Source organism: Bidens hawaiensis, unplaced genomic scaffold (assembly GCF_021521415.1).
Source record: "Bidens hawaiensis isolate Kalapana, Puna unplaced genomic scaffold, B.hawaiensis_p1.1 tig00023446_1, whole genome shotgun sequence".
Taxonomy (NCBI): Eukaryota; Viridiplantae; Streptophyta; class Magnoliopsida; order Asterales; family Asteraceae; genus Bidens; species Bidens hawaiensis.
In genome coordinates, this window is record NW_027493686.1 from 99,745 (window position 1) to 115,482 (window position 15,738).

Consider the following 15,738-nt stretch of genomic DNA (forward strand, 5'->3'; position numbering starts at 1 on the left):
AAAAAGTTTTTAGGATAAAATATCCTTGCAAAAATAAACCAGGATCTTAAATCCTTATAAAAATAGATTGAGAATAATGAATCCTTATATCTATAAGATATAAACTGAAATCAAATTAGTGTAAATCGATAAACAGAAATCATACCGTAAGGTCTGGTTAGACCTAAGTTACCATAAGTATTGATCCTTTTGCAATCCTTATAAAGCTGAATTAAAAATTTTGAATCCATAATTATTGATCATTCGGTAATCCTCATAATCTAATTATGATACCTGATGCAAATAACTTATGATATTATATGGGATTAAACCCAATAAATCGGGAACAAGCCCATAAAATAAACTGGGGACAAGCCCGTGCAACTGGGGACAAGCCCGTGTAATCTGGAGACAAGCCCGTGAACTGGGTACAAGCCCAAACTGGTGTTAAACTGGGGACAAGCCCAAAAACTGGGGACTGGCTCAAGGATATGGATGTTAACTAGGGACTCGCCCAAACGGGGATTTAGCCCAAACGTGAGTGACGTGAAATCGCCAAAACCTTAGCTAACATGAAAATGTTAGAAACCTTTATCTTACGATAACGTGAAAACGTTATAAACCGGTGGTATGGTACGTCTACCATAAATCTTAGGATCCTCCATATAGCCGAAAGCAACGAAATTGTCAGCCACTAAGCATGTACTGGTCCCGCTGCCCCAGACCATACGTTGGATAGCGTGCGCTCCAGGCGAGAGTGTAGAAACTCTAATTTATAAGAAAGGTGAAAACCTTTAAACCTTAGGGGATATGACCATCAGAGTTCATACCCAATCGTGGGCTAAGCCAAGGGAAATAGTAAAGTACCTCAAACGTGAAGGAGAGGTGGCCAACCTCTTAGTCACTGAATATTTTATTGAAATCTGCATTGTTACTTAAAACTTGGAAAGAATAAACGTTAGGAATTCATTATCCTTAAGATAATAAAAAGAATATGAAATGAATATATGATCAGAAATATACTACCAATTTTAGAATCCTTGATCCTTTATGGATACTCGATCATCTGAGGATACTTGATCCTGATTAGAAAAAGTACTTTTTGAGATGGATAGCATTCCATGCTCTTGGTAACCTATTGCCTTCCATAGTGAGCAAATGATATGCCCCCTTTCCTGCCTCCGACTCGATAAGATAAGGACCTTCCCACTTTGGTGATAGCTTTCCATCTGCCAGATTGGTTGTATTTTGGAAGGCTTTCCTCAATACCAGATCTCCTTCTTGAAATCTTCTGATCCTTACACTCTTGATGTATGCTCCAGCTACCCTTTGGTGATAAGCTGCCATTCTGATCTTGGCTAAGTCTCTGAGTTCTTCCACAGTATCCAAGTCTTCGAGAAGGATTTCTCTATTGGCCTCAGGATCACGGATGCTTGTTCTGGCCGTAGGAACCACCATTTCTGTAGGGATAACTGCTTCTGATCCAAACACCAGTGAGAAGGGTGTTTGGCCTGTTGCATTCTTGGGTGTTATTCTATTAGCCCAAAGAACACAAGGTAGCTCTTTGGCCCACTTGCCTTTCTTGGATCCTAACTTCTTTTTCAGGTTGATGATGATCTTGTTGCTTGACTCTGCTTGGTCATTAGCTTGAGGATGCACTGGAGTAGATGTAATCATCTTAATGCCCCAACTGTAACAGAAGTTAGTAGTTCTTTTCTCGATAAACTGGGAACCATTGTCACAAATAATTTCATATGGGATACCAAATCTAGTTATAATGTTTCTTTTAATAAAGGATATAACTTCCCTTTCTCAGACTTGAACGAATGCTTCAGCCTCAATCCACTTTGAAAAGTAGTCAGTCATTGCAAGCATGAATATTTTTCCTCCTGGTGCCTTAGGTAGCTTACCCTCGATATCCATGCCCCACTTCATTAAAGGCCATGATGAGGATATAGGATACATAGGTTCTGCTGGTTGGTGTAGGATGTTTCCATTCCTTTGGCAAGCATCACACTTCTTTGAATACTCTATAGCATCCTTCTTCATTGTTGTCCAGAAGTATCCAGTCCTAAGTATCCTGGAGAATAATGTTCTTCCCCCTGTATGGTTGCCGCAATCGCCCCCGTGGAAGTCTTGGAGTACCTCTTGTATTTCAGGATCCTCGATGCATCTCAAATAGGGATCTGCATGAGATTTTCTATATACAATAGCTTGTAAAATAATGAATTATGATACCTTCAATCTGAAGGCTTTAGGATTTTCCCCTGTAGGGATTTCTCCATCTTGAAGGAACTTCCTAATTGGAAGGATCCAAGATCCTACTTTTTGAGAGGATGAAGGATCCTTAAATCTTCTGTGCAATCCACTGTTTCCTCCACAGCTTCCTGTTTTCCAATTGCTGGAGACAATATATGATTGATAGGTATCTTTACATCATCTGGGATCTTCAATGATGATGCTAAGTTTGCTAAGGCATATGCCCCAGCATTTTCTTCTCTTGGTACCTACGTGATACTAAACAACTCAAAGGATTTTGCTAATTCCTTCACAATTTCTAAATACTTGATCATATTCTCACCTTTAACGGTATAAGAGCCGTTAAAGTGGTTAGTTATAAGTAAAGAATCTACATAAACTTAAAGATACCTGATCCTTATTTGTTTGGCTAAAAGTAAACCTGCGATGAGTGCTTCGTATTCTGCCTCATTATTGGTGGCTTGGAATGCATATGCAATGGACTGGGGTATGCCCCCCTGTGGCGATTTTAGTAGTATGCCCAATCCCGTTCCTCTTACATTGGACGCTCCATCTGTGAAGAGGATCCAAGGATCCTTGGTTTCTTCTAGTTGTCAAACCTCTAGGTCGGCTTCCTTTTGCATATCACTGCTGAAATCAGCCACAAAGTCTGCGAGTGCCTGTGATTTGATAGTTATTCTAGGCTCATACTGAATGTCATATGCACTCAGCTTCACAACCCATTTAGCCATCCTACCTGACAATTCTTTCTTTCTAAGAACATTCTTAACAGGATAGTTAGTTCTCAAAATAATAGTATGAGTCTCAAAATAATGTCTTAATTTAGTAGAAGCCATAATGAGTGCAAGAATTAACTTTTCTAAATGAGAATACCTGGCTTCTGCATCTAAAAGACTCTTACTTACATAATAAACTGGGTTTTGTTCACCTTCATAATCCTTAGCGAGGACGACACTTACTGCATTACCTGAAACTGCTAGGTATAGGTATAAGGATTCTCCATCCACTGGCTTCATCAGAGCTGGTGCTGAGGATAAGTAATCCTTTAAGGCTTTAAGTGCAGCCTCATGCTTCTCTGTCCACTCAAAATTCTTGTTTTTCCTAAGAATATCGTAGAAATCTTTGCATTTTTTGAAGGATCTGGAAATGAATCTTTTGAGGGCAGCTATTCTCCTCGTTAATCTTTGGACATCCTTAGCGTTCACAGGAGACTTCAAGTTGATGATGGCTTCGATTTTCTCGGGGCTTGCCTCTATTCCTCTTTTAGTCACCATGTACCCTAGAAACTTTCCAACCTTAACACCAAAATGGCATTTTGACGGATTCAGTTGCATATTGTATTGATCTAGGATGTTGAACGCTTCTTCGAGATCTCTGAAATGATCCTCAGATTTCTTCGATTTCACCACCATGTCATCTATGTAGACTTCCATGGTTTTGCCTAACTGATCCATGAACATCATATTCAACAGTCTTTGATATGTTGCCCCTGCATTTCTTAGTCCGAACGGCGTAGCAGTATAACAATATATGCCGGTAGGAGTCATGAACGCGGTATCCTCTTAATCAGATGGTTCCATCTGAATTTGTTGAAATCCAGAGGAAGCATCCATAAAGGTAAGCATCTCATGCCCTGTCGTTGCATCCACCATGGAGTCTATATGTGGTAATGGGAAAGGATCCTTGGGGCATGCTTGTTTAAATTAGTAAAATCGACACACACCCTCCACTTTCCATTCTTTTTAGAAACAACAACCACAATAGCTAACCATCGAGGATACTTAACCTCTCTGATCATACCGAAAAACTTCTTCTTGTATGATCGCGTTCCTCTCATGAGAGAATTTCTTCGCTTCTGATGGACGTGTTTAATAGATAAATTTAGGCCGAGCTTGTGAGTAATTACCTCTTTAGAAATACCTGTCATGTCTGAATGTTTGAAGGCAAACATGGATTTTCTTTGTTTTAGGAAGGATATCATATCTTATTCAATCTGACTAGGGATACTGGATCCTAGAAACACTTTCATATCTGGATCCTCGGGGTCCAAGGATACTTCCTTTAGGTCCTGCTCTTGAGCTTCCAGTACATTCCTAGGATTTTGCTGTAATTGCTATGCTATTGTCTGTTTAGTTGTCGGCTTCATGGATGAAGAATAGTAGTTCTTAGCTTCCTCTTGGTCACCATCTATCCCTACTACTCCCCAAAGAGTTGGTAGTTTGATGCACTGATGGTAAGTACAGGCTACAGCCTTCATCCCATGTAGGCAAGGCCTGCCAAGAATAACATTGCAACAAGACAGGTTGTCAATAACATAAATTTTTTTATAAGAGTTTAACCCTTTAATATAGGTTGGGAGGTTGATGTCCCCTAATGTTTTCTTGGTTTCTCCACTAAAACCGACTAGCACCGATGTCCTTGGAATGATCTCTAAATCCGGGATGTTCATCTTCTGAAGAACATCATGTTGGATGATATTGACCGAGCTCCCACCATCTACCAGGATCCTGCGTACATAATGATTAGCAATAAATAAAGTGACAATCAAACTGTCGTGGTGAGGATCCTGTATGCTTGATTTATCTTCTTCATCGAAGAAGATCCTTTTGTCAGTCGTCAAAGTGGTGGATATGACTGATCGTTCCCCATTATCCAACTTGGTTTCCTTGGCAAGTGTATTAGCTGCGTAGAAGGAAGTTCCACATATGTCTGAGCCACCGGATATGAAGTTGATCACTTGAGCATCTGGTGGGGGCGGAGTTGCTTTTTGAGGAACCTCTTCAGGATCCTGGATCCTTGACTTTTTTTCTTCCCAACAGTTCCTTAAAATGGCCCTTACTCAGGAGGTATCCAATTTCCCTCCTTAAACCGATGCAATCGTCCGTCATGTAGCCAAAATCCTCATGGAAAGCACACCATTTGGATTTGTCTCTGAAGGTGGTTGACTTGTCGTTCTTTCGGGGCCACCTTGCCTTCTCCCCTAGATCCTTCACGGCACAAATCAAGCCATGGGTATCTACGGAGAAGCAATATTCTGAGATGCTGGGGTAATCTTCATCATCATCTCCTTCTTCAACAGCTCGAACGTTTTAATTGTTGAATTTGAAGTACGGCTTCGAGTTGTTGTTTCTTTTTGAGGATCCTTTATTCTTGTCAGGGGATTCTTGCTTTGTCTGAGCCCCCAATCGTTCTTGGATCCTTTTGTCGTCTTCCAGCTGTATGAATCTTAGTGCTCTGTTCCTTACTTCATCTAAAGACCTGCAAGGAGTCATCACAAGATCATCATAAAAGGGGGAGCCCCTATGAAGTCCCATCTTGAATGCTTCAACAGAGTAGCCATGTCAAGATTAGGTATTTCTAGGGCTTCCCTGCCAAACCTTGTAACAAAATCTCTTAAGGATTCATCATAAGGTTGGACAACTCTATATAAATCACTAGTTAACTTCTCAAATTTCCTACTACAAGAAAACTGGCTGTTGAACAAGTTAACTAAATGTGAAAATGATGTAACAGAATAAGAAGGAAGACTTAGCAGCCATTTAAGTGCAGATCCTGTTAGTGTGGATCTGAAACCCTTGCATAGACAAGCTTTCTTGAGTCTTTCAGGAATTGGATTGATCTCCATCCTTTACCTATACTGAGCCACGTGTTATTCCGGATCAGTGGTCCCATCATACACCTTCATGTTGGGGGTTTGAAAGCGTTTTGGGATCTCCGCATCGCATATCGGTGGAGCAAATCTGGACAGCTTGTGGCTCCCTTCTAGTATTTCAGGAATTGGATGGACCACTCATGGCACGCTGGATATCATATCCTTATGCTTCTGAAGTTCCCTAGCCATAGCCTGATTGATACTAGTATCCTGCATAGAGCCAAGGTTAGTGTCTGAGGATATGTGATTATAGGCGTTACCTCTTGGTTGGTTGAACGTTGGCATCCCAGAAGTGTAGTTAAGATAAGCGGCATCTCCTACAGTAGCAGGTCCACCAGAGGAAATGGTCTGCATGGAGATGATGTCCCCTTCATGGACCTCAGAAGACCTTTGATGGTGAATTCCTGACGATCGTTGATTCTGCCTGAAGGATCCTTGATCTTGGGAGCTGAAGGATCCTTGAAGATACAACCCAGAGGATCCTGGTTGAAGGATGGATGATCCTTGTTGAAGGAACGAGGATCCTTGAGTTTGTTAACCCACGGACCCTTGTTGAAGGATGTATGATCCTTGCTGAAAGTACGAGGCTCCTTGAGTTTGCTGACCCATGGACCCTTGTTGAAGGATAGATGATCCTTGAGTGAACTGAGCCATGGATCCTGGACTAGTGAAATCCAGCATCCTGGGTATCAGGGGAGTGTGATCCTCCGTTGGCCTCTTTCTTTTTTTGAGATCTTCAATTTCATGTAAGATCCTCTGGTTGGTTTTTGTTCTGCTACTCCATGTATGCCTTAACCTGTGAAAACATAGCAGAAACATCATTGTTAGATTTGACCACTGAAGTGGCAGCAGTGGTTTTAGAGCTCTGAAAGACTGGAATTTGTGTCTTGTTTCCAGCCACGGTGGTCCTTGGTGCTCCCGTAATCAGAGGAGGCATCGGCGGCAAAGTTCTTGATGAGAGAGAAACCAAGGATGGCATGGTTGATGAAGCAGAGGTTGGTTGAGAGGCCATGGATGGTGATATGGGTATGAAAAGTTGAAAATTGATAGAAAATAATCTGGATTATAGCACCAATTGCCCCACGGTGGGCGCCAAATTGTTTTGGACAAAAATCTGTTAAGGATAATGTATCCAAATTCGTTTAGTGAGGATTAGTGCTATGATGATGAAAACAAGTATGTATCGTTTGCAAACACAAACACACGGATTTGTTACGGGGAAAAGCCCTTGATATGGTTCGGATCGCCGGCACAAAAACCCCGGGTGATGACAATTGTCTATCACCACTTTATTAATATAAAAGATGAGGATACAAGGTTTGGAGAATATGATCAGTGTTACAACGAAAGCTATGTGTGTGTGTGTATGCTGCTGAATTCGTAGTGAGCAGAGTGCGTTGTTGTGTATTTTCCTAACTGATCATAGCCTCTATTTATACATCAAAGATAATAACTCAATGGAGTTATGAATAATAAAGACTATTAACTAATAATCCCTAAAAATCCGCCATTTCCTTCAATATAATCGTAACTGCCACTTTGACCACGTGCTCCATCACTCAGGCTGCGAAATAGGGGGTAGACTAGGTCTTGGAGCCCTTACACTTGATAAATATCAGCCTTCATATAAGAAACAACCGTTAATATCACCAAATACCGAGGATCCATGATCCTGACATAGCTCTGGAACTCTTTAGAAGGATAATTGATCCAGACACGTCAATATCTTCTTGACAGCAAGTTAGTGGATATACTGAGTCTTCTAACCGTTATACCTCCTAAATATAAGACTACACATGAGAACAACCGTTAATTAGTAGTAAGTACTGAGGATCCTTGATCCTGATACGATCTGGAATACATGCTAAGGATAACTGATCCAGACATATGTCAGGATAACGTATCCACAGTGTTAAATTTTTGGGCACTAACAAGCACGGTGCGCTTGAGACGGCAAGCAACTGTTCATCCGGAAACTTTTCATTTATCTCCATCGGATCATCAACACATTCAAGTGGAATCCGAGACAAGTGATCCGCCACACATTCTCACAACCTTTATTGTCCCGGATTTCAAGATCAAATTCTTTCAACAATAACTCCTATCAAATCAAACGTGGTTTCGTGTCTTTCTTTTCCATCAAATATCAGACCGCGCTATGGTCCGAGTACACCACAAGTTTACTTCCCAAAGTATACGACCAAAATTTATCCAAGGCATACACCACCGCAAGTAACTCTTTTTCAGTAGTGGTTTACTTCAATTGTGCCTCAGATAAAGTTTTGCTCGCATAATATATCACCACCGACTTTTTCTCCATTCTTTGACCCAATACCGCTCCAACCGTGCTATCGCTAGCATCACACATGATTTCAAATGGATTTGACCAATCCGGTGATTGTAAAAAGGGTTCTTCCACAAACTTTTCCTTCAAACTGTCAAAAGCTTGCAAGCATTCATCAGTAAACTCAAAGGGGACATCCTTCAATAAAATATTACATAAGGGTTTTAAAATTGCACTAAAACCCTTAATTAATCTCCTATAAAATCCGGTATGTCCCAAACTTGATCTCACCCCCTTGACATTTTTCAGAGGTGGCAAAGATGAAATTACTTTTATTTTAGCTTGATCAACTTCCATTCCCCTACTTTAAACCACATGGACCAACACAATGCCCTCTTGCACCATGAAGTGACTTTTTTCCCAACTCAACACCAAGTTTGTCTCAACACACCGTTTTAAAACCTTTTCTAAATCATTAAGACAAAACTCGAAAGTTGAGCCAAAAATGGAAAAATCGTCCATATAAACTTCAAGTGACTCCCAAACCATGTCATAAAAGATGCTCATCATACATCTTCAAAAAGTGGTCGGGGCATTACATAGTCTAAATGGCATTCGCCTAAAAGCAAAAGTACCATATGGACAAGTAAAGGTGGTCTTGTGTTGGTCATCGGATGGATTGCAATTTGATTGTAACCCGAATATCCATCCAAGAAACAATAATATTTTTGACCAGAAAGTTATTCAATTATTTGATCGATGAATGGTAACGGAAAATAGTCTTTTGAGGTTGCATTATTTAATTTTCTATAATCGATGCACACTCGCCACCGGGTTACAGGTCGGGTGGCGATTTGTTCACCATTATCATCTTTTATTACTTGGATGCCGGCTTTCTTGGGTACTACCTGTGTTGGGCTCACCCATGCACTGTCTGAAATGGGATAAATGATCCCTGCATCCAACCACTTAATCACCTCCTTTTTCACCACCTCTCGCAAATTCGGGTTCAATCTTCTTTGAGTATCCCTTGTTGGTTTAGCCTCATTTAAATCTGCAAGTGTCCATCCAATGGCAGCCTTATGTGCTCCCAAAACCTTTGCCAACGCCTTCTCATGATCTTCCTCCAAGTTAGAAGCAATGATTACCGGAAGGGTTTCGTTGTCTCCTAAAAATGCGTACTTCAAATGACTTGGAAGTTCCTTCAATTTAACCTTTGGTGGACACTCCAAAGATGACTTCGTGTCCGAATTGATCTCCATTGGTAAATTCTCTAATTGATGAGTCCACGGTGGTCTTCCCTCTTGCATAGCTAAAGCATCTTGTTTTTGTTCTTCCATCTACAAAGCACACACGTGTACCTATTCAGAATCATCACAGATACAAGCTTCCACACAATCTTCATCATATTCATGAGGATTACAATGATCCACCAAATCTTTCATAAAACATTCTTCACCACTCAAAGAATTAGCAACATTAGTAAAAAGATTAAGGCGCATTTTTCGATTACCAAACGCCATGTCAACGGTACCAAATCAATAATCAATGATTACATGGGTAGTGTTCAAAAATGGTCGACCCAAGATAACATTTTTTTGTTGACGTGGGTCACCTGATGAATAATCTAACACCTAAATATCCACAGGATAATAAAAATCCTCCACTTTCACAATTACATCCCGCACGATTCCACGGGGGAGTTTAAGGGACAAATCCGCCAATACAATTATGGTCTCAACACGTTTAAAAGGACCAAAGTCATATTGGTCATATAACCCCCCCCCCCCCTGGGAGAATGCTTACTCCGGCCCCAAGATCTAGTAACGCCCTAGACATTTGAAAATCGCCAACTTGAATATTAATTAAGAGCGTTCCGGATCTTGGAGCTTAGGAGGAAGATCTCCTATTAAAACCACACTTACCAGCTAGGCACTTTTTGTTGCCTCTTTTGGGTGCACAATTCTTTCAAAAATTTAGCATAACCGGGTACTTGCTTAATTGCCTAAAGCAGAGGTAATTTACTTTTACCTGTTTAAATGCCTCCCACATTTCCTCTTTTTGAGGACCCCGTATAACAATTTCGTTTTTATTACCCGGGTCAAGCAACGCCGAAGGAAATGGAACCGCACTTGGTTCGAGTTCCTTATTTTTATCTTTAAAATTTGAATTTTGACCCAAATTTTGTAATGGTTTTTCAAAAGTGACATGTGTAGTGGGTTTATTTGTTTCAATTTCATTATCACTTTCATTACCCGTAATGTCCTCAGCTTCCATGTCAACCACACCTGGTGACAAATCAGTTTTGTATTCTTTACCACTTCTCAAAACACTAACATGGTTAATAGGAACATTACGAGAAGAACTATGAGAAGGATTTACCTTAGTGTCGTTTGGCAATTGAACCTTGTTTTTCTCTAAGTCTGACACTTTGGTTGCAAGTTGACCCATTTGAGTGGTCAACGACTGAATGGCCTTATCACGGACATCATCTTTTGCATGCGAATTTCATCATGTTGATTCCTCCTTTGCATATCCTATTGCATCACCTTGAGCATCTCCATAACTTCATTCCCACTTGATAAACTTTGACCTGCGGACCCACTTTGACCACCACCCCCTTAACCTTGGAACCCTTGATTATTCCCGCCATGAAAATTACTTTGATTGTTATATTGTTGGCGAGGAACATAATTTCCTTGATTCCCTTGGAAATTCGGGCTGGATTGAGTAGCCGGATTTCCATATCGAAAATTTGGGTGATTTCTTAACCCGGGGTGGTACGTATTTGAGTTCATATGGTAATTCCTACCACCTCCCCCTTGAAGTGCATTCACCTCCTCTACTTGCACTTGACCCATCATACACACCTTCGAAGCATGGCCCAACTCATTACAATTCGTACAAACATCAATTACCTGATTAGTAGTTTGTACCCCCTCCTTCTTCCATGGCTTGTACTTGTGGTCTTCCGACTTCTGGTCTTGCTCTTCTTCTGGTTTGAGCCTTTCTCTTTGATGTAACCGCCATTCGTTCCAAATATGCCCAATCATCTTGTTCATAGTTAGTACCAAATGTGCCATTTGTGATTGATCTCAAATCCCGTTCATCTTCCATACTAAACCCCTCATGAAAAGCATTCAACAACTCCCAAAGAGAAATAACGTGATGAGGACAATTTTTAATCATCATGTTAAACCTCTCAAATGCTTCATAAAACATCTCACCCGATTGTTGTTGGAATGTACTCAAACTCCTTCTTGCATCATTAGTCTTTTGGGCAGAGTAGAACTCTTCCAAGAATCTTTGTTGCATTTTGGCCCCAAGTATAAATGGATGCTGAAAGCAAAGTGTAAAACCATCTCTTTGCCTTGTCTTCCAACGAAAATTGAAATAAGACCAACTTAACCTCATCCGATGTAAAACCTTGACCCCCAATCGTGTTGCAAATGGAGTCATATGCCTCCAAGTGAAAGTAAGGTTCCTCCATTGCTAGACCCTTATACTTAGGTAGACTTTGGAGAGAATTTGTTCTCACCTCAAATGTCCTTCCTTGTTGATTATGAGGAATAACCACCAGAGATGGATTATTAGTATTTATCGGTCGTAAATGAGCTTCAATACCCCTTAGCATCACTCTTTCATGCCTTCTTGGCACCCCCATTGGTACTCTTGGTTGACCCATTTGCCTATAAACGGGCCTTGGATGTGCAAATTGTTGAAACTGTGGTTGGGGCATTTGTTGTTGAAATTGTTGATCTTGTTGTTACCCTTGTGGTTGCCCTTATTGTGGAACTTGTTTTTGAACAACAACCGGTTGTTGTTAAGCTTGTTGTTGAACAACTGGTGGTGGTTGTCTATTAAGCTCTTGCACTGGTTTAGGTTGTTGCCATTGACCAAAAGCAAAATTTCCCGGATTTACCCTTTGACTTCCATCACCTCCCGCGTAGTAACCTTCCACTTCATACCCCTCAAATTAATTGTCAAACCCATACTCGTAACTGTCACCTTGTGTTATTGAATGTTGCATGAAAGGTGCGGGTTGATATTGGTAACTTGAGTGTGGTTGTTGAAAGGTTGGTTGTTGGTTTTGTTGAGATGATGATGCACCAAAGGTAGGGAAAAGGTTGGAAATAGGTGGCAATGTTGATGATGTTGAGTAAGTGTATTTAGTAGTGATGGGTTCGGTTGTGTGAGTTGGTTTCAATTCACTTGATGCAGTAGCTATGGAAGTAGTGATCGGTGGAGGTGAAATTGGTGGAGGTGTGGATGGTAATGTTTGACCCGAAGTGGGAACTGGTGATTCCATGGTGTTGTTAGATGCAGCTGGAGAGCCAAGAAGCTTGTTCTCCCTAAGTAGGACTTGGTTTCTTCGAAGTGTTAGGTCAATCTCCGGATCGATAACTAGTGGAGATGACCTGTTAGATCCTCTAGTATACATACACCCGTAGGTACCTTCACACTATAACCAGGTTAAACCCGAAAATAACAAACAAAATCTACAAAAGATAACACACGTTGCGTACTACTCCCCGGTAACAACGCCAAAATTTGATGTGAGGTCGAAGACTCACTCATAAATAAACCAAATACAAATAACTAGATAGCGGTAAGTGGGTATCGAACACAGAGATTTTGTGGAAAATGTGTTACTATGTAGCTTTTTGATTTAACTATATTAAACAAAATGCAGAAAATAAATTCAAGTATTTGGTTGGTTGATTTGATTAAAAAAGTAACTGAAAATAATTTAACATGTTTAACTAAATCAATAAAAAGAATGTTATCTCCCGATTTCAGGTTTCCAATGTTGATAATGTTAACGTTTACTTTTGGGATGAAGTACATAGACATAGTTCGTGAGAATGAGTTTGATTTTGATAAAAGAGGACTAAGTACTTGGATTGTAAAAACACAAGGTTGTCACTCGATAATCGGTTTAGTATAGTTAACCCTAATTCCCTTCAAATAAATCCCGATTGCCTATGGCACCAAGGACTGATAGACAAGAACACGAATTATATTATACTAACAATTACTAATCAAACCCACAATCACCATAGCAATACAATCATAAGATCAAACTACTATCCCACAAATAACATAAACGATTCACAAGCATTCAATTGAAAACCTTCTAATTCGATAGAGAACATAAAGAGAACTAGCCACACATAGTTTGATTAATCATCAATCAATTAGGTTATGCCTATGAATCACAAACACCAAGCTAATGATTGCAATCCCGAAATATTGTTCTTTTTCTCCAAAATTCGTCCCTAAGATGTTCTTCAATGAAAGATAGATTAGAAGCCCCTCAAAAACAGAATAAGAAAGCTTGAAATTGGCAGTTACAAATGTCCGACCGTGGCCCACGGTCTAGACCGTGGGTCATGGTCCCCTCCACAGTGATGACAGAACAAACGGTACGGTGGGTTCTATTGAATTTGCTTGATTGGATCGTGGCCCACGGTTCAGACCATGGTTCACGTGGGCCTCATCCAGAAACTTCATTTTTCATGTATTTTGGCCTCATCCGAGTATTCAGTTTCTTCGTTTTACACCATAATAACTCTGGAACCTTCTTTAAGCCTGCAATTAACCACAAAATTGTGGTTATCTATTTCCCATGAAATTAACACTTGTTTCATAATTTTATATAGTTTAAACACGCTCACGGGTCATCCTCTGATGCACCCGTCAAAAGACAAACTCGTTAATGCCCCGATCATGATTGCTCCTGACTGGTCTTTGCCATTCGAATTGATATGCGACGCGAGCGACTATGCTGTTGGAGCAGTGCTTGGACAGCGGAAGGAGAACCACTTTCACCCGATCTACTATACGAGCCAGACCTTAAACAAAGCTCATGAGAATTACACCACCACCAAGAAAAGAATGTTAGTTGTGGTGTTCGCGTTTGATAAGCTTAGGTCATATCTTAGTATGTCCAAAACAATCATCTACACAGATCATGCTGCCATTCGGTATCTTTTCAGCAAGCAGGGCACTATGCCTCGTCTTATTCGATGGATCCTGCTTTAAGAGTTTGATATCGAAATCCGTGATAAAAGGGGGGGCGAGAATGTGGCGGCCGATCACTTTCACGTCTTGTGAGAGGCGATATTGGAGTGGTTGGGGTCAACATCAATGACCATTTCCCAATAGAGAATCTTGGATGAAGACTACCCGTGGTTTGCCGATATCACGAACTTTCTCGTCGATGGGTCCCTCCCTAGGAGGATGTCTCACCAGAAAAAGAATAAATTCTTTGCTGACGTAAAATTCTACACATGGGATGACCCGTTTCTTTTTCGTATAGGTCCTGATCAATTAGTGAGGAGATGCATGGATGTTGGATAAGGGTAGCGGATTTTGAGCCACTGTCATGAGGGACCAACAGTAGGTCACCATGGTGCTGCTCTTACTGCTACGAAGGTCTTCGATTCAGGATTCTATTGGCCTTCGATTTTCAAAGATGCTCATGTGTTCGTTAAAAGCTGTGACCGATGCCAACGTGTCAGAAACATCTCATCCCGAAATGAGATGCCCCAAAATGCTATTCAAGTTTGCGAGGTTTTTGACATTTGGGATATTGATTTTATGGGCCCTTTCCAGTCGTCTAAAGGGAACAAGTACATACTCGTGGCAATTGATTATGTCTCCAAGTTGATTATGTCTCCCGTCATCTAAAGCGTTGATCAGTGATAGAGGTACTCACTTCTGCAAAATGCAGGTGGAGAAGTCGTTTCAACGCTATGGGGTTACCCATCGGCTTGAGGCGGCCTACCACCCACAGACTACTGGGCAGGTGGAAGTGAGTAACAGGGGCATTAAACACACTCTTGAGAAGACGGTTGGGCTAAATCGAAAGGATTGGTCTGACAAATTAAATGATGATTTGTGGGCTTTCCATACAGCATACAAAACTCCGACCAGTTCCACATCGTTTCAGATGATATATGGGAAATCCTACCATCTGCCTGCTGAGTTAGAGCACCGTGCTTCTTGGGCACTGCAGACAGTTGACCTTAATCTTTCGACTACTGCGGTTCACCGTTTCCATTAGAAGCATGAGTTAGAGGAACTCCGCGATCATGCCTATGCACACTCATACAATTATAAGCTAAAGACCAAAGAGTTGCATGATCGGAAGTTGAGAGGTGATAAACAGTTCAAGTGTGGGGACATCGTACTCTTGTTCAATTCCCGATTATGGTTATTTCAGAAAAGGCTGAATTCCCGATGGTCAGGCCTGTTCACCATTACTGAGGTATTTCCGTATGTCACAATTGAGATTGAAGACGAAAGTAAGAAGTTAAAGGGTCACAGGTTGAACCACTACATAGGAGAGACGGTTTCGGAGCAGAAGGATGAGGTCTTGTACCTCGATGCCTTTACTGATGAATATACGTGATGGAGGGGTCAGGCTGAGGACCCGTTAAACAAAGCGCTCTCGGGAGGCAGCCCAAGTTTTTGATTTATCTGTTTTTATTTTTGTTACTAAGGATCCTCCTGATTGAAGCTTCTCATACTAAATCTCCATTCGAGAAGCTAATTTTGA

General features: G+C 40.9%; 1 protein-coding gene across 1 annotated transcript; it reads left to right on the plus strand.

The window, feature by feature from the left end:
- Positions 1-14,904: 14,904 nt before the first annotated feature.
- Positions 14,905-15,591, plus strand: LOC143567585 (uncharacterized). Its single transcript, XM_077053973.1, has 2 exons — positions 14,905-15,225; positions 15,403-15,591. Exons 1-2 carry the CDS (start codon positions 14,905-14,907, stop codon positions 15,589-15,591), a joined length of 510 nt encoding a protein of 169 aa, XP_076910088.1.
- The last annotated feature ends 147 nt before the right edge of the window (positions 15,592-15,738 follow it).